At 45.9% G+C, this 24,442-nt stretch overlaps 1 protein-coding gene and 1 long non-coding RNA gene across 2 annotated transcripts; one reads left to right on the top strand and one right to left on the bottom strand.

Annotated features, from left to right (window-relative positions):
- Positions 1-2,175: 2,175 nt before the first annotated feature.
- LOC119181167 (uncharacterized) lies at positions 2,176-12,897 on the bottom strand. The gene is made up of 4 exons (XR_005111159.2): positions 12,835-12,897; positions 10,888-10,984; positions 5,806-5,923; positions 2,176-2,516 (listed from the first exon to the last, which is right to left on the bottom strand). It is a non-coding gene; the product is annotated as an uncharacterized LOC119181167 (long non-coding RNA).
- Positions 12,898-15,640: 2,743 nt separating this feature from the next.
- Positions 15,641-22,133, top strand: LOC119181805 (CRISP/Allergen/PR-1). Its single transcript, XM_075876043.1, has 5 exons — positions 15,641-15,662; positions 15,759-15,994; positions 17,334-17,651; positions 18,745-19,038; positions 22,062-22,133. The coding sequence occupies exons 1-5, from the start codon at positions 15,641-15,643 to the stop codon at positions 22,131-22,133; spliced, it is 942 nt and encodes a 313-aa protein (XP_075732158.1).
- The last annotated feature ends 2,309 nt before the right edge of the window (positions 22,134-24,442 follow it).

The following is a 24,442-nucleotide window of genomic DNA, read 5'->3' as shown; positions in this document are numbered from 1 at the left end:
TACGCATCAGTTTGAATATATATTTTAAATAGACACGCCTCGTGACATTTTTACGTAACATCTTTGTGGTGGAGGTGCTGGGTATCGATTCCAGTACCTCTCGCCAGTCGATCATCCAGTCGATCAGTTTCAACTGCAATGGTCGGCATCCCTCACATGCTTGCACTCGTACATCGAGCGTAGAACACGCAGGGGATGTTCTCGATTCATGCTTCATGCGCAACCTCGTGGTGGTGCTCACGATGATGGCGAAAGTAATAACTCTAAAAGCAATCGTAGTGAGAACTGCTTTTGCATTCAATATACAAGCACGTTTGACCACAGAGTCTGAAACTTCAGCTTAATGCTATATCAATTGAACCTCTGTATATCAACAGGGTCGTAATCAAAGTCGGGGTTCCGGTGCCCGAACTCCCAAAATATCTTCTGCGTGCTACGTAGCCACTTCCACTCTACGTTTACGTCTGATATACTTGCACAACACATCGCTTAACAATTAATGTGATGTTGCTGCAAGTTCAGAAGCTGCCGTGAGCATCTTTCCGTCGACCACCGGTGGCTGCGGCTTAATGTGTAGCCTGGACCCGGGCAGAGAGTCTCCTTCACTTCTTTTAGTGTCTTGGGATGCAAAGGCGAGCGGATGATTTAGCGTAACATTCGGCCTGGAAGAAACTCGTACAAGTTTCACGAAATCGACGCAATCATTTTTAATGGCGCTAACATTTCTCGCCTTCACAATTTCCCGCTGTATCTCACACAAAAGCCCTCATTTTTTTATTTCAGTAATTGTTGGCGAATGTTCTGGTTCGTCTGCGTTCGTTTCTTTACAAGTGCTCTTTTGTCCGCAAATATATGTCCCTTAGGAATCAGATCAATGGAGATGTGGTGTATAACCTCATATTTTCATGTAGATATCACAATAAATGAAACAATGAATCCTTCATTTTACCTAAAGCAGTAGAATAACTAGGATATTCCATGGATTCAGGCCTCCTTTCTTAATTTTACCGTCAGCGTTTAACACACCTTGAAAAATATTTCAGGTTTTAAGAAAGTACATGAATCCCACTGGGACTCCTACACACACGCTTGTAGATTAGCGACTAAGGTGTGAAGGTGCTGAGCTCTACAGGACCCGGGTTCGATTCTATGACATAACGTTCCCACCTTGATGGGAGCCGAATGCTTATAACCACAGTGTACACAACCACAGTGTACACTGTGTGTACCACAGTGTATGCAAAAGTGCCTCAGGTTGTGAAAACGAATATGGGCTTCCCCAGTCATTGATTGATTTGTGGGGTTTAACGTCCCAAAACCACCATATGATTATGAGAGACGCCGTAGTGGAGGGCTCCGGAAATTTCGAACACCTGGGGTTCTTTAACGTGCACCCAAATCTGAGCACACGGGCCTACAACATTTCCGCCTCCATCGGAAATGCAGCCGCCACAGCCGGGATTTGATCCCGCGACCTGCGGGTCAGCAGCCGAGTACCTTAGCCACTAGACCACCGTGGCGGGGCACCCCATTCAATATTTTATATATATATATATATATATATATATATATATATATATATATATATATATATATATATATATATATATATATATATATATATATATATATATATATATATATATATATATATATATATATATATATATATATATATGTATATATATATATATATATAGTAAGCGAGAAAACACGAGGCACGTAGAAACATAACCTTTAATAAGCACGAACGTTTCAGCTGCTTGCTCAGCCTTCATCAGTATTTATTTATTTATTTATTTATTTATTTATTTATTTATTTATTTATTTATTTCGAAGATGCAATCATTTTCAGTTATGTTCTTGCACTGAAGCATCCACACTTTGTCACTCATCACAATACCTTTTGGGAGCTAAATGTTACAAAAAAGTATTTTTCTTGTATTATTATAACATGATATTGCATTTACCTACACAAAAAGCCATCTGTTTGTGATCCCGCAATACGCACGTTCAAAAGATTTTCACTTTCAAGCTTTCTTCTTCGGTAGTTCTGCTTTATGTCGATTCTCTTGCAACAAGTCATGTTCAAATATCACAAGAATGGTTGGCGTTATGGTGACAGAAGATATTAAATGACCTCGAATTTCCTTATTCTAAAAAATACTTCGCATATTTCATTGTAATTTTCACCTATTTCCACACCAGTGAAAATTTATTAGGCCGACAGTCACTAAATCTCCACAGAGTGAGAATTTGGTTTAATAAAATGTACACTTGTCTACACCATACATTTCGAAACATTCGGCTTCCGCGTGTTGAATAATTTGATAAGAGCTATGCTCTAAACAAGCTGGATATTATGCATATTCAAGCTCATATTTCCTTACAATGCTCCTCGCAATTACCCTCCACTGCAAAGAACTGCGCCACAGCATCCAGGATAACGTTGGGTAGGATCAGCCAAAGAGACTTTGCATTTTGGGTCTTTTGATGCTATACTTGAGCTGAAACACCTATGAATAAAAAAGTATGTTTAAATGATGTCTTTGTTTTAGTCGCTCTTTCATTGACGTGAATCAGCGTTTTTACTATCCAAGTGAAATATAAGTATTATGATGGGCAGAGTTACGCTAAAGAACTAAGCACAGAAACTCTGTTTGACAACACTTGCAGATGTGTTCTAAACTCTCTGGTTGGCTCCAGTTTCACAAATCGAGTAAATTCGATACCTTTCACAACCGTATTCCAAGGATTTTTTTTCCTCAGTTGACGTACTATAGTCGACTAGGAAAACAAAAACGCCAAAATGACTTTCATCTTCGATAGGAGATGCGATTCGAAAAAGAAATTTGGGGAATCGGTAGGCTAAGGCAATGAATTTTTTTTCGCTACTTTTTGTAGTAAGTCGCATAGTTTTCATTTTGTGCCCTGGCAGTGTGTGAAATATATTTCGTTGTGGCAAAAGTTTTTATACCACTAGAACTTTATGGTTCTGAGCCATCAATGGATCACATTGCTTTTAATTAACTGTAACGTTCTAATAACTATACAGAAAGTGCATAAAGAATATTTCAATGGGCAAGACAAGTTGTATTATGAAAATTCTGAGCATGTCCAGCCCACACTAAATTGCTTGATTTAGCTTCGTAATAATTAGACAGGCAATATAGAGTTTAAAAGGAGATATTTGCATCCTTCACATCTTAAGAAATATGTAGGCGAAATTTCTTCCTGCTCTAGCTATCAAAAGTACCAAAAAACGTGTCTAATCTCAAGAAGTTGCCCAAAAAGGATCTCGAGAAAAACTCATTTCGAAGGTATCAGTCAAAGCTCATCTATGTTGCAAATAGATGTTTTTTAGATGCGAAGCAGGTTAGGCTCGAGCTCAATCCCGTGTGCGGCATGACCACTCTAACTGCCCATGCGCGTCCGCTCCCCTTTTCTGGTCTTGCAACGCCGACGCCAGCAGCGCCTCCTAACGAGTTCCTTGGTTGAAAAACAGAAAAAGGACGACTACTCACGCTTCGCAACCGTTCACTACAGCTACCACGTATATATAAGCACTATATCTTGTCCTCCAAAGTAGTGCTGGTGGGAGGTTTCTCCAGTGCGTTGTAGAATAAAAAAAAACTCCCAAGCATTTCCCCGAGGGTGAACCTGGTTAAGTGCGAATGCACGGGGTGATGCTACGAGGGGTATTTATTAATTCGCACTATTATATTTATTAATCACACTATGGTGCCTTTATGGTGTAATGGTTCCTGGGAATCGCAATTTGATCACACGGGGGAGTTTACGTTAACTCACTGGCGAATGCCAACGGATTTTAACTTTACTCCCCCTCACGACCCGCTCTCGACGGGAGACTGAGAGAGCACCCCTCTCTCTCGCGGGCGCGCGAGAGAGAGGGGTGCGCGCGCAGCTGCAGCGAGCGAGGAGAGCGGAGGAGCGAGCGAAAGGGGAGGGGGTGTAAGGCGCGTTACTGACACCGATATCAGCGTCGCGTCCGTGGCTTATTCGGTAGAGCGTCGCGCTGCGGCCCGCCAAGTCCTCTTTCTTTTAAAGATAGAGAGAAGACTGCGGACGCCGCCGACGGCGGTGGATGGTTTGGGGTCGCTTATAAAGTGTCTTCACACTTAAAAATTTGCAGCGTGCGCTTTAGCTAAAACCAGACTGCGGGTCTTCGAGTCCAATCGCAGTCTTTTGTCTCCGATTGTCCATTTAGCTGCGATTGGCATGCTCCAGTAGAAAACACCGGTTCATCGCTGAGTGCTTTGCGAATCTCCAGGTTTCTGTCCTATTATTATGAAAGTATTGCGTACAGTTACCGAACGCAATACTTATAAGTTAACACACACCCTCGACGCCACTCGCATAGCACAGTGAACTCTGGAATGCTCTCGATTTTTTCCCCTTTTTATTGTCATTTTTCATTCTTTTTTTCTCTCTCTAAGCCGTCCATTCCTCTCTCAATTTTTACTCAAAATACTCTAAATGTGAGCGTGAACAGAATGTACTCTCATCCCTGATGAAGGCGTGACCTTGGTCGAAACTGTCGAATTAGGTGCTTCTGTTGTTACCACCACTCTCATGGAGGACTTACTTAACTATATAAATGTCTATATGCTGTGGCAGTATATTAACCATATCGTGGAGTTTTCCTTCTTATGTTTGTCTTACTTTCTCTTTGTATTTCATCCTGTAGTTTTTTTTTCCTTTAAAATTATTTTCTTACTTCGTGCGCGCCCCTGTACTAGCTCATATCATTTGGCAAATTAAACTAATTGCTTTACAGACCGACCGACCAATCAACTGATGACTGATTGATTGATTGGTTATGCACTTGAAATAGAAAATATACAAAATATACTCATGAGCAATGCAGGGAGTATATAAAATACCAAAAAAAAAAGGACTCAACCTAAAACATGCCAACATGCCAAGCAAGAACAGTGCGAAATCACCGAATGAGCCGGGGCTTCTCGAGGGACACCCGGCAAAGAGCACAGAATAAAACTAACAGTTGCGGCCAAGCAGAGATCTTCCACGATTTTTTTTCCTTAAGCCCTGCCTTTAAGTTTAGGCAAACATTTTTTTTTTTTTTGAAAGACCTGCCTTTAATAATAGGCAAACATTTTTTTTTTCAAAGAAATGAAAGAATGAACCTGCAGTGTCATACAGAAATCCCAAGTATTCGTAATCAATCAGTCAGTTTTACTTTCTCTGTGATAAATATGGGGGTGGCCGGAAAAAGGCCGCTGTACTGCGGCTTGACAAAGCTCCGGCCTCTAGAATGCCTAGCAGCAAAATTTGTCAAGTATAGAAGTAATAAAACACATTTGAACTCAATTTACTATGGCAAGAATTGGCTACATGCACCGAAAACTCGATAAAATATCGAAGTATTTGTTTTTTTGTGACTCATTAGACGTAGTGATACGCGTTGATGCGACTCATAAGACAAAGGGGAGAGGGGGTGGGGGTTAAGGAAAGAAAAACACGTGCAATTGCTAATAATGTAGCGTATACAACATAAGTTGACAATTGAACCAACAAGAAAGAACAAAAAGCAAGAATCAAGAAACCAACAAGAAACGAAGGTAAGCAAAGCACAACAGGAAGAAAAAAAAGCAAAACAATCAAAGAAAACGTCTTGCGCCAAATAGATTAAGCATACTTAGCATTCTGCAACTGATCATCACAACCAGATTATAATGGAAAAAAGAAGTTTTGTGATCACCCGATAAGACTGAGCTAACGGTGCGTGTTGGAGTTGTCTCGGCGAATAACTGATCGACTTACTTTTCAGTCTTGAGAGTTCCGTTTATGCAAAAGTATCCAACGCATGGTTTACGACAGGTCTTATTCTTCGGGCGTTTCGGGCAGTTCGGTCGCCTGCACCATGTTGACACTCCGAAATCTGTCCGGATAAACCATGCTCGTTGAGCTTGTAATTCGCTATTCTACGTCGCTATGACGTATTCGCTCATAAAATGTGTGTCAACTTTACAGTTACGAGATCATACAGCGCTAACAGGCGAATAAATGATCACAAATAAAGCGCAAAAGAAGATTAAATTACGTTGTTTTTTTTTTCATTTTTCTAAATACTTATACTTATGATAAAAACTTGTTGCTCGAACACGAAGTGACTTGGAAAACTGACTTTATTTAGTTTGCATTGCGAGAATATGCGCAAATGTAAACGAAGCAACTTCTTTCCTATTTTGCATTGTCCATTCGGTTGAATGCACGTTTGTCAGTGCGTGATTAATATTATTTGTTGATTGCCCGACGTATGTTTGACTTTCGCATGAAACTACTCGGAGCCATCGACAAACGGGTCACTAGTGTGTGACAAGTGGTGAAAGTCATGAACAATAAAGTACCTGTATTTTATGTAAAAATACAAGTAAGGCAAAAAAAATGTGGCAAATGATCAAAAAATTGCACAAGCGACTTGGAGAAACAAGCAGCCCAAAGCCGTTTATTATACGTGGCATTTGGCCACTCTGATTAGCATGGATATATACTTCGAGGTGAAGTACAGAGAACTATGAAAAGCATTCTTTCTAAACGGTGTCATGATACGCTGCCGCGTACGTGAAACAGTTTTCAATGGTGGAGCTGTTCGGCGGAGCTGTTCAAGCTTGAAGCCCCATAACAAGGTGTGCGAAAGAAAATGCACCGAAAAAAGACGTCACAGTACGTTGCATAGCGACCACTTGGTATGGCTGCGCCTACAGCATGCAACGCAGAAACTCGGCTGGCGTACTCTATTTGTCCACTTCATCTTCTGCTTTGCTTCCGAACACGCGCGCCCCTCGCATGCTCTTTCGTTGCGCAGATTAGTCCGGCGTCAAATACAATAGCTCAGATGGGCGAAAGAAAAAAGAAAGAAAGGAAAAAGAAATAAAAAACACAGAAAGGAAGAAGAAATAAATAAAGTAAGAAATAAAGAAATAATTATTCAATATAGAAAGAGAGAGACAACCAATGTAATAGAAAGATCGAGTTGGAGAAAAGTAGACCGAAGCAAAGCGAACAAAGAGAGTGAAATTGGCTCAAAGCTTGCGCTCAGCCGCCAGTGCTTGGTACACGGCAATGCTTATTGGTATTTGGCTTTTTTTCAGTAACTAGTGAGGACTTTTGCTTGAACTGGACTTAACTTGGCTGTATCGAAGTGGAACTTTCCTATTACGCCATATGAGATGAAGCAGGGCGCATGGGGCCCTCAGACTCCCATTCCATCAAGGCGCATATATACCCATTTATGATGTTGATAGTCTTCGGATAAGCCGCACACATCTGTGGCACGTTTGCTGGGCTAACTGCATGTTGTCGTCTTTATTTTCAGTGAATTAGTTCTGAGTAGTGGGATTTGCCGAATTTCTGTTGCGCGTACATGTGTATGGTGATGATAGTTTTTATGTACACGGTGAACAATAAAGGATTCGATGATTAGCTTCACCATTAGGGTATAGAATACGGAGAAAGAAAAAGACAGAGGAAATATGAAAAGACGCGACTAAGAGACTGACCAAACACAGGGTAAAACAGAAAATGATAAAGAGATGGAAAGAAAGAGGAAGTGAGAGACACGGAGAGAAGGCGAAAGAGCCTAATAGATAGACAGAGAGAAAAAAATACACAGAGATCGAGAAAAAGAAACACGGGGAAGTAGAAAAAAAACTTTAAAAAACGGTCGAGAAAAGAAATAGGAAAGAACGGAAGACAGAGAAACAAGAAACGTCGCCCAGCTCTGCAGTTCCTTAAGGCTTGACCTCATTAGTGCGAAGCTGTCTGGATTTTTTTTTTTGTTAGCACAATTTTAGGCCTCAACAAAATACGTACGCTTCCTTCCTTCACTCAGTTGTCTCGTTGTGGCAGACTTGGTGCCTTAAGGTAGTATACGAGGAATTATTGGTCAGCTGTCAGCTCGTAATAAGTTCACGTGCTATAGGTGACGCCAAACAGGTTGATAAAGAGTGCTCCACACTCGTCGCCGATTCTACTGGCGGCGCAGATTGACGCTCCCACGTTTAATGCACATATATACCCCATAAAGTGGACGGGGGATAGCCGCCGCGGCAGCTCAGTTGCTATGAAATCAGAAGCACTATTCGAAGGACGCAGGTTGGGTCCCTGCCCACGGCAAGTTACTTTTCATCCACTTTTTTTTCTTCACATTCACAATTTCTTCCAATAGCGTCCCCTACGCTTTCCTTGACATGATTGCCTCTTAGATCTAATATTAGGTCTAACAAAGAAAAACGAGCCCTTAAATTTAAGTACACCTATTTTGTTTATTTGATCTAAGTGGCATTTGTTTCCTTCGATTACCATATCAAATGTAAGGCTCAATAAAAGATCCTGGGTATTAAATTCGAAGCATTTCTTAGCGAACTTCGGCAAATTAGAGCATATCTATCTATCTATCTATCTATCTATCTATCTATCTATCTATCTATCTATCTATCTATCTATCTATGTATCGATCTATCTATCTATCTAGCTATGACTTTTAGCTTTCCTGGCCGTTTCAATAATGGTATCGATACCAAACTTGATATGGCTTAACGTGACCGTATGACGAGCGTAATGGAATAATCATAACATGAAAATCATGACATGTAGGCTATCAAAGCCATGATTTACATTTCATGGTCTTGCTCCCCTCGCGGTGGTTTCATGCACAAGACATGTTGCAAAACTGGTATGGTATGACATGACTGCAAGGCGAACGCAAGCGACAGACCCTAACGTAGAAATAATGACATGCATGACATGTAAGTCATGAGTCATGACTACACGCCACGCTCATGGTGCGCTCGCGGTCGTTTCGCTAGCTTCACGTATACCAAATTTAGTATTACCAGACGTGAATGCATGATGAAAGTACATGACTGGTGCAAACATGACTGGTGCCGCCGCTGCCAGGATTTGAGCAGCTGTTTCCTTGTTTTTATTTTGCGGAAAGTTGGGGCACATACTTCCGATTCGGTGGCGAGCACTTCTAGATTCTGTTGTCAGCGGCGTTGAGCTTCTGCTCGGGCAGTTCGTTCGGCAGCTGTAGCAGACGGCGAACTTGCACCAGTTGCGTCGCCCATAGTTGAGAAAAAAAACTGGCCGACACTATATTCTGTAAGGATACGCAGTTTGCGTTGGGAAGAGAGCGCCGTGAGTAGAGTGACTGTCGTGAACGATTTGTCGTGGCCCCGTTTCACATCAGCCGGCACAGACGGAGCGTAGCGCGACTGCCCCACTAACTAGAAGAACACGGAAGGCATTGCGAGGGTGCGTTCCACAACAGCCGGCGCACGGCGGTGCACACTGTTGTGGCGCCGCAGGTGGTCGCCGCGAAAAGTACTACCCCGTCAGTGTCGTTTGACCATAGAGAAACATAGGTTGTGTTCCAATACTCACCGTAGACAGCTAAATATACAGCTAAATGGACGGCGGCCATCTTAAGTCCCATTCCAATTATCACGTAGCCGGCAACATAGACAGCTCAGAGAAGACCGCATCGTAGACAAATACGATTCGGGCTACTTTGCTGTCTAAACAAGATGGTGGCTCAGCGAATCGCTCAGATAGATCAAATCTCGCCAAAATGGCCGTCTGCACACAAGCAGATAATTTTACAGACGCTAAATGTGAGTAAAGTGTCATTGGTAATGATTTTAACACGAAATAAGCTAGAAATTACAACTGTTAGGTTTGTTTCTTTTAGCTTTTTCTTCTTGACGCAAGGTGGCGCATTGTCGCGTAAAGCTGTCAAAACGTGTTCCATTTTTCGGACATCCTGGGCTCGGTGCGGTCTTCTAAGCAGTCTTCGTAGACTGTGTACGTGCTGGGGAAAAATTGGAACACAACCTTTATGGCTCGAAATGCACTAAGTCGCATTTCGCACCGGTTGCCGCCGGGTCACGCCTGGCGTCCAACTAGAGTGCTCGAGTTTTGCTAGCGCAGCGTCACTGTACCCAGCCTGCACGCGCGTCAACCTTACGTCGGAGTGTATTGGCACATTCATGATGCGCTCGTGGCCGTTTCGGTAGCTCCACATATACCGAACCTGGTATCAGGTGACGTGCATAGATGACGAAGGTTAATAACGCGTTCAAACATGATAATCATGACAAGAAAGTCATGTGCGCCATAATTTACCTCCGCCTCGTAACGCTGTGCTAATTTTAAAGTAACATATCAATCTTACTCATTCGTGCATCGCATAATAAAGATTCCCACTGTACGTGGGATGTGCCAATTTTTTTTTTTGAAATAAAGGCTTAGAAGTTGATCAGTAATGAAGGCTTCAGCATATCCTTAAGCTTTCACTGTATACTAGAAACTCCAGTAACCGAAGACCAAGCTCCCCGGAAGAATCAAAAGAGAAGCTTACATCGCATACAGTGGTAGCGATCAGTCCCTCCTCATATAGCACTACAGCGTAGAAATGGACGCTTTATGAATCTGCAAATCGTTGCTGAGCAGACCACTGTGTGCGTGTGCCACTGCTGCTACCTTCCTGGGAACGGGAACTTTGTCAAGTGGGTAGTCGCTTTCTTCCCACCCCCTCCATAATTTTCTTAGGTACTGCTGGTAAAGCCAACATTTATTATTGTTGTTGTTATTGTTAGTATTGTGTTTATTGTTATTGTCGTTATTGGTACTGTTATTGTTATCGTGATTGTTGTTGCTATTGTCGTTGTCGTTTTTGTTATTGTTGTTGTTGCTGTTGTTCACGTGGGGCGATAAAGGAGCTTTACCAATATTAAAACAGTTCCGGTGATAAATCAAATTTATGCCGTAGGTGCTGCCAGTAGTAGTACCTAAAGCTATAATTCTGATCCGCTTGGGAATTGATGTGTTTAGGCTACTTACCACTTGAAGAATACAACATAAAGCTAAGCACAATAACAATGGAAACGGTGGCCCAGTGCATTTTCCTGAACAACTTACAAATTACTCCTCCACCTACCTGTAAGAAGAAAACTGCATCATTACTTTTTACATTGAACACGAAAAATGACTTCGAGTGAGGGCATAAATGCATTACAAGCTTGGTGCCTTTTTTGAAAAGAACACCAAACATTCAACCCTTCTTTTAACTTTGATTCATATATTATGTGCAGCTTATTCGGTTTACTAAATTGCCTTCATGCTCTCGTCTGCACTGGCGATATACTTTAACTTGCCATGCTACTCTCCACTTTCTATCTTCTCTTGTTCCTATACCAGCTTTACTCGCGACTTGCCCATCCCTAATGGCTCTGAGCCATGCTCCCAATACGGGAGCACGGCTCGATGACAAAATCATCGTGAGGTTATTGTGAATCTCGATGGAATATTTGTGAGACCTAATGCCGTTATCAAAGCATCACATCTCACAATAACTTCGCTTCGGAAATGGTTGTCGACTCAGTTGCGACGGTACGGAATAATGGTGTTGTTGCCACTTCAGCCACGTACATCACCTTGGTTGCCACTTCAGCCACGTACATCGCCTTGGTTGCCACTTCAGCCACGTACATCGCCTTGGCCAATAACCTAACGACAACGTATGCGATGATCTCCACAGTTAAGCACAACGTGCGCTACGCGTGTTTGTTTTGATAAAACAAGACGTCGAACGAAACGTTGGCGTTAACCTGAAACACTATGACAAGCACGGCGACGCGAAACGTTTATTCAGTATTTAAGGCAGCACAAGAATCGAAATTTGCGAAGTCTATCTCAGACCGCTTCTCCATTCTTCGCTGTGAGTCATAGTTGTCATAGTCACAAAAAGCAGCGAAGGAACCGGCAGCGAAATTTCAGTAAAAAAAATTCCAAACAATCAAATGAAATGTGATTATTGCCCCTGTTTCATTTTGTGAAACCGCAAAAGAAGCGTTTCCAAATTTTACACGTTGCGTGAAATGTGGCATTGTTTGTTTAGTACAACCTCAGGTACTGCACAGAAACATCGCCTTCGAGAGATGGGCATTGCTTCTTCGTGGACCCCGAGATGAGCGAAGTGGGGGGGTGTGATTTAAACAAGAGACATATTGCTACGCTGACCCGGAAGTCCGCGCCTTGTCAAGTTTATTTATCGAGCTTTGGATTCTATATTTTAACACCAATCAAGTATTGTAAGGTAATGGCTGTATGCTTGAAAATTATGGCCACTGTTTGGAAACTACTTCCTTCGTAGCGCGGAGGCATGTAAAATAAGGGCAATGAGGCCTCGTGGGTGGAGCCGGTATTTGTTCTTAGGTTGTCACCGTCTCTAGGTCTTTCCATTCTTGTGCTATGCGTCTTTTTTGCGCTGGTTGTGTACAACACGCATCGAATTCAGTCGCCCACCTCTCTATACCAGTGAGCCGCGACCCTTTAGAGCCTGCGACAAAATCAATAACTCCTCTTGATTTCAGCGGATGCAAAAAAAAGATAGTTTTGAGAGAAACTGCGACACTGATTACACTATTGATTACTTAGAAAAGCAGTTCACCGTACTATTTGAAAGCGGTTGATAGTAGTATAACAGATAATATAACAACATATATAAAACTATACCGGTGCAAGGTTTACTAACAAGTCAGCGTGGCGTTTGACGCTTTTCTGTTGTCGTTTCTCTTATCACGTCGCGCTTGTGTTGTTCGGTCATGTGAAATAGTTACTGAGAACTATACACTGCAGCATATTCACTACCAAAGCTCGAAATCGCATATAAGGTCAAGCTTTAAATATGTACAAATGCATGATATATATGACAACCCTCCACAAGTGACGCAGTAATGCAGACGAGGCTTTCACTTATAGCGAATCTTCTTGAGAATATACACTCACCAGCACAGAACACGCCGTATGTTAGGGCCAACAAAAGATCCTTCCCTGATGGACTAAGCAGTGTAAAACAGCAACGCTGTACTCCGCAGCGTCAGACAATGACCCGTATATATCACGTTCCGTTACGTCATCACCTTAATGCGTTTTATATTCCTTCGTTCGATCATCTCGGTTCCTCGTATATTATACCATGTACTTTCGCACTCCTATTCTTTATCTCACGAGCGTCATTCTTCTCATAAGCACGGTATAAAGTTCTGACAGCTAAAGCTGTTCTCTCTTCGTGCGTAACAATGATCGGGATGCGTGACTATCGCCCGTTACGTGGAACGTGCTCGCATATATAACAGGACCGGTCACAAGCAGAAATTCTCATCCCTCCATTATTAGAAAATCCTATCAGGGCGTCCGTAGAAGCTCTGTTGATGCCCTACAAAAGCTGTCTAACATTTAGATGGATGCGTGGATGAACTTTATCAGGTCCTTCGGAACGCGCTTTGGCACCGGGCGGGCAGCTCCCACGTCGGAACAGAAAGGTAAAGTCTCTGTGCTGCGTCTCGGGCCCATTGGACTGCCCATAACTGTTGTTATGGGCAGTCCAACAGGCAGAGACGGGCAGAAATAGCACCTTTGTACGGCGTGAAGACTTCATCACATTGTGATTCGGGGCACCGCCACAGCATTTGTTCTACGTTAGCTATATTTTATGAGAAGTACCATCTATTAGTTGTCTTTATTTCGGAACACATCTTGTGCAATAAACGTTTTTTATTTAAAAATACTTGTGTCATTTACTTGTGAACAAGCGATGTACCCCAGCTTGTTCTCTCCTCCCGTTCTTGTGTTTGTGCTCAGTGCCATTAATTAACTCAATGCTGTCTCCTGTTCCCTTCATGCAGGGAGTTAAACCTTCATCCGCGTGCTTAGCGGGGCATTTGCTGCAGGCCAGAGCAATAAACAACATGACGCCAATATGCAAACCATGTATCTATATGTACTCCGACATGGTCCCTGTGGAGCTCTGCCTTAAGATGAGCTCTCACTATCAATGTCGTCTTGCCACAGTCTCACCACACCATCCGTAAAGAGCTGAGAACAGCGGCATACCTTCCTTCTTGCGCCTTTAATACCATTCCCTTCCTAATGATGATTGTTGGCGCGTGTTTCTGAGACCGTCTTCGTCTTCCTTTTCTCTATCGTTGCTACTTCGTAAATAAAATGAGCTGTGACAAGGTGGTCGGACCATGTACTTTTGAAGCAAGGAAAGAAAATTCTCTGCTCAAAAAATAGCGGGAAAAATTGGAACGAGCTGAACCAAACACTGCCGTTTTTGGGCTGCCTTTGCGAGGAGCAACAATCTGCGTGGTAGGGATTTTCCATCGCTTGCAACGTTGCCGTGACAGCGTGCGCTGTTGATATGACGTCGCGTTATATGACTTCACAGTGACGTCATGATTAATTCAACAACTATGGCGACCTCATCAAGTCATAAACATTTTTTGCATCATTTGTGTTGTTGCCACCAACAACAACGTTTCACCAACGATGAGGCAGCCAAGCCCTTCGTCTCATAACAAATGACAGCAGAAATGCGAGACCACCTCCTACATCTCCGCGTATCCACAACACCAAACACTAGTAATATTATTTTTTTTTCTTCAAGGTTTCCCTTCAATGCACTTGACTGCTGCCCCGAAGGTCGCAGGATTCAATCCCGGCCATGGCGGCCCCATTTTCGATGGAGGTCAAAGTGCTTGAGGCCTGGTGCTTAGATTTAGGGACACGTTAATGAACCCCAGATGGTCAAAATTTCCGGAGCCCTCCACTACGGTGTCTCTCATATACATATGGTGGTTTTCGAACATCAAACCCAGCAATTATTAAAAAATCACATATCATGGGGTGAAACATCGCATGAAGAATCGTATGTTCTATGGGCGAATGAAAGCGTGCGAAGGAAGCCGATGACCGCAGAAGAAGCGAAGATGAAACACTACGGCCACCTTTCTTCGCACGAAAGGCCTATGGTGGGTGCTGCAGGAGGCTTCTGCGTCACTCCGACCGAACATGTGTCCTTTGACCAGACGGACGTGGTCTCGCTTTGTTAGGAGGGACCATCTGTAGATCACCAGACGGCTCATACCATTGTGTGTGTGCTGTACTGTGACCGCTTGGCTTACATTGAAGCGTAAGGCAGCACGATTGGTCGTTTCACTTGATGCAGAAGACTTATTTTTCCCCGGAGGCGTTTCGTTGGCTTACGCCGGGTTGGATGGTAAAGGATACTTAAGTGCAAGATTCGGGTGCAAGTATCATCTAACCTTCTAATTTGTTTATATCGCATTCATTACTTTGTCCTTGTGGCATGTGCCTGGTTAACCTCCCTGCCTCCTGTCTTGTTGCTCCTTCCCCCCCCCCCCCGCCCCTAGGAATACAGTGAATCACTGTACTGATGAACAAAAGCAAAAACAAGATAAAAAGAGCCTCAGAGCTTCACAATTCAACTGAACGCGTAAACAGTCATTTTTGTTTCCCAGCAGGAGCCGCTGGCCCAAGGCGCAACGATACTTGACCAGCCGGGCCACACATCACCAGAAATGGCGAAACCGCACGTGGTAACAGTATACATTGGCAGACTCGCGTATCTCCTCACTGCATGTCATATGCGATCGCCATATTCATCTTCATAAACCCCAACTCTAGTCTACCGTGCCCAACAAACGTTGTGGCGTTGTGTGTCTCCGTGTCTTCGTTCGCCAGTACGATGTTTCACACTATTAACCCCAACCAACTATGCATACTAATAATGCTCAGCCCACCCAGTGGGTGTGAGCCACGAGTGACAAAGCAAACAGCGACGATCGTATACTGGTGGTGGTTCTTGCTGGGTGTCTTGTGCTTCTCGACTCTTTTCTTGCCTGCAGTTCAGGAGTGCAAGGAGGAGTACAGGCTGCGGCGACCGACTCACATGGCATGCAGGCCTCCCAACAACAACTGCAATATCGCGAAAAGGGGAGTAAGCTCGTCGGACAGGCTCCTCATCCTGAAGACCCACAACGATTTCCGAAGCATGGTGGCTCTGGGCAAGCTTAAGGGCTTCCCGCCGGCTGCCGACATGCGCAAACGCGAGTGGGACGCCGAGTTGGCATCTGTGGCCCAGGTCAGTCGAGGGCATGGTGTAAGATACAAACAGCGTGGTCGAGGGCCTTGTGGTGCGGAGGACCCCAAGCCACTAGCATGCTTGCGTACGAACGTTCTTGCGTTCTTTTGTGCTCCCAACAACACCCACTATGATTACAAAGGAATGCAAGAGATTACGTCCGCAAGCTGCTTTAATGTCCTGGCGCTAAACCTCTACGCAGAGTTTTGAACTTTGTGCCACTGCGCTTGCGTCAACGCTATACCTTCTGGCTACCCACATTAAGAAACTACAGTATTGCATCATGACCAACGTGGTCTCTGCTGGCCCTACTCTAAAACTCCTAATGGCAGTACGTCTGAAAAAAGTGACCGCCCCTTAAGGGTAAAAATCTCACACGCAAAGGCGTTTGTCCTCACGAGGCACTACCTAAATTACCTTAACGTTCACAGTCGGTTCTATTGCTTCTCCTCCTCCAACTCCTCCTGGAAGTTGCTGCACTTCACCCTGTGTTTCGCTACCTGCAACAGCTGCCCAACTTTGAAAAAAGCGAAAGTGTAATTTGATGACGTCATTCCTCACGTAAGGAATTGCCGTCATTTGTGGCATCACGACGACATCAAAACATTACGACACTTGTGGCGCGATGCGACGTTTTACTCTAAGCACACTTCGGTGTGTCTGTGAGGTCCATTGTCCGCAAACCCCGTTCGCGTTTGTGTTCACGTCGCCACCGGTCGCGATACACATAAGGCTATTTATTACCTTAGCAAGTATCCAGGCTTGTTATTCAGACAGCAGGTTCATTATAATACTCTTTGATGAGAAGCAGCAACCACCATCCCCTTTTTTCGTTCCCCTCATAGCGAGAGTCTAGCACCGATTGTATAGAAGTGAGTGCCTCAATCAAACACATGGTCGTGCATTTAGCACTGGCTGCTTTACTTTTCTGTGAGAAAACAATCAAATGTGCGAATAAAATGTGCACAGGTCAGCAAAAATGTCAAGCTCAAACAGACCCAGTTAAAGCTCCCTTGGACTTTTTGTCAAGCGTAGCCATTCGGTCTGAGGCTCACCTTTATTTTACTGACGAGAACTCAGACTCGACACGCAATCTGAGTATGAGCGAGTTTGTTGACTTATGCGTACGAGCGAATGTGGCTACGTATTCGAACGTGTGTATCTTTCTTCAGTTCCGCACCAACGTCTCCCTCTTCTGACTCGCGCAGGCTCTCGCCGAGCAGTGCACCGGCATCGAAGGCGAGTCCGACCACGACAACTATACCGGGACCGATTCACCCTTCGGTTCCCAAACACGGGCCAGAACCTGGCCTTCCGGGGCCGCAATTTCCCTGTCCAGGAGAACGAATGGTCCGGCCGCGTCAGAGAGTGGTTCATCGAGCACGCCGACTTCTCTCCGGAGCGACGTCAAAGCTTCCGCGTACTCGCCCAAGACCGACGAAAGCCGACGGGCCACTTCAGCCAGCTCGTGTGCGCCGAGACGAGCTACGTGGGCTGCGGATTCGTCGAGTACAGCGTGGCGAACGCGACCCGCCTGCCATGCATGCAGTACTACGTGTGCAACTACGCCGTGACGGGCAACGTCTTCAAGAGACCCCTTTACCGGGAAGGCGAGCCCTGCACTGCCTGTCCCGCTGGCACCGTCTGCGAAAAGGCGGTCGGACTGTGTTCTGTCGAAGGAGAAACAGAACATTCTCAGCTCGCTAAATGCCACGAGAAATCGGAACGAGCTGAACCGAACGCTGCTGCGGTTTTCGCGCTACTTTGGCGAGATGCATTCTGTATGGTAGCGATCGCAGCTTTTACAACGTTGCGAGGAGAACGTGCGACATTTTTTTATTTGGGTACGTACGCCTCCTTCAACTGCACTTTCTATCAATCCAATCAAAACGCGATCTATAGACGAAGATATCGTATATATGTAACTGTGCCATTGTGAAACTTGCGAAGTGTCTGCCTATTAAACCATTTTTAGTGTAAGTCGTGTATGTGAATTCAGACGAAGGGCCCATTGATCAGTAGACTTTCATGGTGCTTACGAAAGCGGAAACCTTAACTGCCTTATCAAAACCGAGAACAAATCTCTGGCGCCCGCACAAGTAAAAAAATATAAACCTGATGATTCACATGCCTCCAAATATAGTACCGTCATCATGACTTCCCATATTGCCGCGACAGGTTGGCCGCGTTCAAGTAGCCAGCCGCAGTCATCGTGGCACGAGCACCAGCAAGACCCGGCTGGCATGCGCCACGCGTTCGTGCGCTCGGGCTACGAGGAAGAGGAAGGTAGTTGGAGCTTAAATGGCCATAGAGACGCATTCGATGCGGTGTGTAATTTTATTCAAGACTCCCCGGATGCGGACCTAGACTCTTGGTGCGACGGGTTAAAAGAAGATGTGGCCAGCGCCACCAAAGAGGTGACAACCGATCTGGAGGTGGACAGGATGGACAGTAGGCTCGCGCATCTGTTGGAAGCCAAGCAGGCACTGCTCGCGAGATGGAAGACTCAGCGCCATAACAGAAGACTGCGCAAGAAAATGTCCGAAATCAACAAAACGGTAGAAGATCATTGCAAGGTCTTATGCAAGCAGCAATGGGATGAGCTCTGTGATTCTATGGAGGGCCAACTCAAGACCGGTAAAAGCTGGAGACTCCTCAAACACCTACTGCACGACGGCAACACCAAGTCCAATCAGAAGAGAGCTTTGGCGAAAGCTGTCCATTTGGCCACCGACTCAACTCCAAATGAGGTGATCACGGAGAAGCTCATAGACAAGTACCTGGCGGCCACGGACGATCCGGTACCTCCCCAGTTTCCCGACTACGAGGGGCGCGACGCGCCATCGATGGACGAGGACTTCACCGTGGCTGAGGTCAAGCGGGTTCTCGCATCCCTCAATAGTAGATCCGCCCCTGGGCCAGATGGGGTAACCAACAAAATGCTCAAGCACCTCGACGACGACTCGATCGAGTTTCTTACAGACAAGATCAACGAAATCTGGCGCAGCGGTCTCATTCCCAAGAGCTGGAAAGCGGCCTGCACAGTACTGATACCCAAGCCGGGTAAGGCACCGAGCATCGAGAATCTTAGGCCAATCTCGTTGACGTCGTGCGTCGGGAAGGTGGCCGAGCACGCCATGCTCAACCGCCTCACTGACCACCTCGAGTCTAACGAATGCTATACCCACAACATGATTGGCTTTCGGTCGGGGCTCTCGACTCAGGACGCCATGAAGCTGATCAAGCACCAGGTCATTGACTCCGGCTCCGCCGTCACCAAGGCGATTCTTGGATTGGATTTGGAAAAGGCTTTTGACAACATATCGCACGCCTTTATTCTCAAGAGCTTGTCTGAGTTTCACGTCGGCAAGCGGGCGTACAATTTTGTGCGCTCCTTCCTTTCGTCGCGGTCCACAAGACTGAAGATTGACGATTTTTTGACCCACGAAATTACCCTTGGGCCAAAAGGGACACCTCAGGGGGCGGTGATCTCCCCGACGCTGTTCAATATCTGCATGATCAACCTGTCGAGGGCCTTGAACAAAATCCCGAACATTAACCACACGATCTACGCAGACGACATCACCATCTGGTGCCTCAGCGGATGTGAGGGTCAGGTCGAGAGTGCTTTGCAAGAGGCCATCGATGTGACGGAGCGCTATCTCATCCCCACCGGGCTAAGGTGCTCGCCCGCTAAGTCCGAGCTCTTACTGTATAAGAAGAGGCCCAGAGGCGGTTCTCACCGGTCCTGGAAGCCAGCAATGGAGAGCCACATTACGTTATTCACCGGTAACGGCTCCCCAGTTCCGCGGGTGGACACTATCAGGGTCCTTGGAATGTTTATCGAGTCTAACGGAGCCAATGGAGCCGCCGTCAAACGCATTTGTTCCAAGACCGAAAGCGCCCTCGGACTGATTCGAAGAATCGCTAACAGGCACCGCGGAATCAGGGAGGACAATCTGATCCGGATTATCCACGCATTCGTGCTATGCCACCTCGCTTATACGGCGGCTATGCACAACTGGCTCGTGTCGGAGCGCAACAAAATCAATGCCCTAATCAGAAGAGTCTTCAAGCTGGCCCTTGGCATTCCCGTTCGAACGCACACGGAAGACCTCCTGAAGTTGGGAATCCACAACACGTTCGAAGAAATTGTCGAAGCCCAAGAGTTTGCACAGTTTGTCAGACTGTCTGGCACCCCAGCGGGTAGAGCCATACTCGGCATGCTGGGACGAAACCCCACGGTTGTCGGTCCTGACGCTGTGAAGCTGCCCAGCGACGTAAGATCCAAGATCCAGATTGCGCGGATGCCGCGCAATATGCATCCAACCTACAACGAAGCACGAAGACGAGCCAGGGGTAAATCTCTGCTCGCCTGTGCCCGCTTGGACAAGGATCGAGCCTGCTTCGTCGATGCTGCTTCGTACATTCAAGAAGAAGCCTTCTCCTCAGTGGTCGTCGACTGTGATTGCAGAGTCATCAGCTGCGCTACCATCCGCACTTCTAGTTCCAGCGTTGCAGAGCAGGTTGCCATTGCTCTTGCATTGACGGACGGTGTACATGACACAATTTATTCAGACTCCAAGGCCGCTATCAAGGCCTTCCAGATGGGCATGGTGGCTCCCCAGGTCCTACAGATTATTCAAAAAGTCAAAGACCTCAAAAATCACTCATTGGTCTGGTTTCCTGCGCATCTTGGAACCATTGAGGGTGCCTCGCTCAATCCCAACGAGGAGGCGCACTCGGCTGCACGAGGTTTGACTGACCGTGTGCCGGGTAACGCGTCATCTCCTGGGCGACCTGAGCCTCTCTGCTCGTACAACGAGATATGCAAGCACCACTATCTGTCAAGAAGACTGCTGCCTCTACCACACTCCTCGCTATGCAGGGCCCAAGCTGTTACTCTCCGACTGCTACAAACAAACACTTACCCGAGTCCTGCGGCACTGCACAAAATGTACCCTGAACGGTTTCCAAGCCCGGACTGCCCCCTGTGTGGTGGTTATGCGGACTTCGAACATGTACTGTGGGGCTGCGCCTCTGCCGGTCCCCCTTTCACCCAAGAGGAAATGAAGCGACTCATCAAGGCCCAGGACCAGACCTCTCAAATCCTGGCCGTCCAGAGGGCCCGCGCGAGGGCCGTCAGGTTTAACCTGATGGTCCCCGAGTGGGCCTAGCCAGGTGACGCTGAGTTTACTCGCGTCTATTGTGGACCAAATAAAGTTGTTTCACTCAAGACTCTAAACGTTTTTCAACATAAAGCCCACGTTTACAGATACTCAGAAAAAAATAGCAGGTCGAGAAGTAATTTTCGAATCTAGATAAATCCACGACATACCAAATTAATCGGGTTTGGCAAAACCAGCTGTCTGGTCGGCTACCGCAATCAAGGTATGGTTATTAGTGCCTATTTTCTTGTTGATCTTTTTTCTCACTCTCTGAATCTTTGTTTTCTTTTTTTATATACTGTCTTCATTTTACAACTTGTTTTTCATTTTTTGTTGCAAGAAATAGTGCAGTTGTCGTCCATGTGAGACTATGTTCTCTTGGCCAATCCCCAGAGTTGTTGGAATTCCTACGTGACACCGACTTGAACAAGCGACTGTAACAGCAATGTCACACACCGCGAAAGACAAGACTGGACTATGACTGAGTGTGAGCGCGTGTGCTGCCGAATGTGCTGTTTCTCTCTTCCCTCCCTGCTCTCTTTCATCTCCTCCATCCCTCTCCCATGCACAGGGTAGCAAACCGGCTGCCTATAGGCTGGTTAACCTCCCTGCCTTTCTTTTCCCTTTATTTTCCTTCCTCCTTCCCCAGAGTTGGTATGAGCCATGAATTCTAGGCTACAAACAAACAAACAAACTAACTGTGTAACTCAGCTATTCGGACTTTGACGACCACAGTCACTAAAGACTCGTGGGCACAAGTTCACCCTAATGAAGATGTTTATTGCCCAGATGACTGCGAGGCACTCTTTTACAGTTTAAGAGTAGTTTGCCTCAGCTTTTGAGAGTTTGCAGCTGGCATAGGCTAACACTTTCTCTTGACCATTTTGCCACTGCACCAGGATGGCGCCGAGGCCGACAATGCTGGCATCGGTCTGGACTTCACTGTCAGCTGTCTCATCAAAATGGGCTAGTATTGGTGAACCCTGTAGCCTTTTTCTTCATTCTCCAAAAGCTTTCTGTTGTTCGCTTTCCCATTTGAAGGGCACGTCGTCTTTTGTTAGTTTTGTAAGAGGTTTCGCGATCTTTGAGAAGTTTTTCACAAATCGCCTATAGTAGGCTCATAAACCAGACAATCTACGGACTGAATTTTTGTCTCTGGGTGTTCGGAACCTCTGAACTGCGCCTGTGTTTTCGGGATCCGGACAAACACCGTCAGAACTAATGACATGTCCAAGGAATCGCAGCTCTTCGAAGCCGAAGTGGCATTTTTCAGTTTTATTGTCAAGTTTGCTGACCGCATGGCTTCCAAAACTGTGCGTAATCACTCTAGGTGTAGGTAGAACATTGCAGAGAATCCGACGCTCCATTATAGGGAATTGGTAGGTAGTGGTGGTGTGGGGTTTAACGTCCCGAAACCACCATATGATTATGAGAGACGCCGTAGTGGAGGGCTCCGGAAATTTCGACCACCTGGGGTTCTTTAACGTGCGCCCAAATCTGAGCACACGGGCGTACAAGATTTCAGCCTCTATCGGAAATGCAGCCGCCGCAGCCGGGATTCGATCCCGCGACCTGCGGGTCAGCAGCCGAGTACCTTGGCCACTAGACCACCGCGGCGGGACATAAACATATGGTGGATTTGGGACGTAAAACTCCAGATATAATTATCAACTACTGCCCGGAAATGGCAAAAAGTATAACTGTTAGTGACAGAAAAAGACACAGCAGAAATAGAAGATAGTCTAAAGTAACCAACTCCGACCAAAACTGTCGTCTAGAGCTAAAGAACTTGCTAAAAAATGAGACCAATGCGAAGAAAGAACCATGCATGCAATTCAAGGAACTAAAACGAAGGAACGCATGTAAGTCTGGGATGAAGACCTCGTCAGAAGACATAACAGTCTTTCTTCTTACCTTGTGGTTCACACTGGGAATAATGTATATGTGTATGTCTGAAAAACAAATTGAAATGAATTGAGATATAAATTGTACCTAACGAGTGAGATATATAAAGATGTAAGGATTGAATGTAACGAACCGAATCATATGGGCAACAGCTTCGCTTTTCGGTGGTGTTCAAGAAGTAGAAGTGGCTGGGCTTTTTTTTTTGTTTCTCCTGAAAGTACGTCAATCTGGATCGTGTCAGGGATTGCAATTATTTTCAACACGTCAGCCCTCTTCGTAGAGTGTTGCCGCCACTGTGACTTTCCATTTGAGAGCCATCTGTGCAACACTCGGAGCCAATAAAAATATAGGAACGCCGGAATATGTTCACCGTTGAGAATCTAGTCGCATGTAAACATAATGAACTCACGTATCCAACTCCACTCGACGCTTCCCTGCAAACCAATAATAAGCATTGAATAGTCCACACCGAAAGACCGTCACTCGCAATTCCGAGCGTACACGAAACAATGTTTTCGCACCTGACCGAAAGAAACTCGATCCGTCATTATTCGGGCGAAGCTGCGAAACAGCAACACCTGCAGCTTACAACGAATCCCGCGACGCTTTGAGTAAACACGGTGAGAAGATCCGTCCGTCGCTGTTTTGCATCGGATCCAGCGCCGCGACGGGCCAGTCGTAACTCGTCGAGGTAATGCGAGTGACCCGGGTAAAAACATTTTCTTCGCCTCGTACACGCACACTCCATGCGCTTGTACGCACATTCCTTATGTAAGCGTCAAAGAGAAACGGCTGCGGCGGATATATACGTTGTCGTACCACCCCCTCCTCCAGAGCTGGTCGGTGTTTATTCAAGAAACTCGCGACGAGACCGTAAAGGTTTGCGTGTTGCGGCTATTCTTTTGTCTCCTAGAACCGAGCCGCACCTCGCTGTACTCGTAAGCCGTACGTGCACACATGCGCACGGAGCAAGTGACGTATCCGCAACGTGTCGAGAGGGAGAGGGACTGCTTGTGCGAGTATATACACGTACTATACGGCGGTTTCGGCCTCATTTGCAATCTGGAAAAGAGATATGCGCAGCGAGGTGTGCGCTAACGCGATTAGCGGGTGCAGTAAGGCCCGTTACAGACGCCCCATTGGGCGCCGTGTAACCTGATTACGGCCGGCTCGGACGGGGAGGCAGGCGACCGCGCTGTCAAAACATCGGCACGCCAGGAGGCGCCTGCTACCACTCCTCCTTCAGCGTGTCTATCGTCGTGCCGCGTCTGTTTGCGCACGACACTCCTCCGCCTTCATTGTGCCTCTCGATGAACTCGCGGCGTTGGCGGTAACATGGCCTGCGGCGTGTGTTTCTGGTGCCTTTTTTTTTCCC

This window comes from Rhipicephalus microplus, chromosome 10 (assembly GCF_043290135.1).
Source record: "Rhipicephalus microplus isolate Deutch F79 chromosome 10, USDA_Rmic, whole genome shotgun sequence".
Lineage (NCBI taxonomy): Eukaryota > Metazoa > Arthropoda > Arachnida > Ixodida > Ixodidae > Rhipicephalus > Rhipicephalus microplus.
This window is presented reverse-complemented; position numbering and strand designations above follow the sequence as displayed.

Excerpts from the sequence above, each read along its gene's own strand:
- LOC119181805 (XM_075876043.1), top strand. The coding sequence starts at position 15,641 with ATGCTCAGCCCACCCAGTGGGT. Across the intron at positions 17,652-18,744 it reads GCACCGTCTGCGAAAAGGCG|GTGATCACGGAGAAGCTCAT; the intron begins GTCGGACTGTGT and ends ACTCCAAATGAG. Across the intron at positions 19,039-22,061 it reads GCTGGAAAGCGGCCTGCACA|GATGGCGCCGAGGCCGACAA; the intron begins GTACTGATACCC and ends CCACTGCACCAG.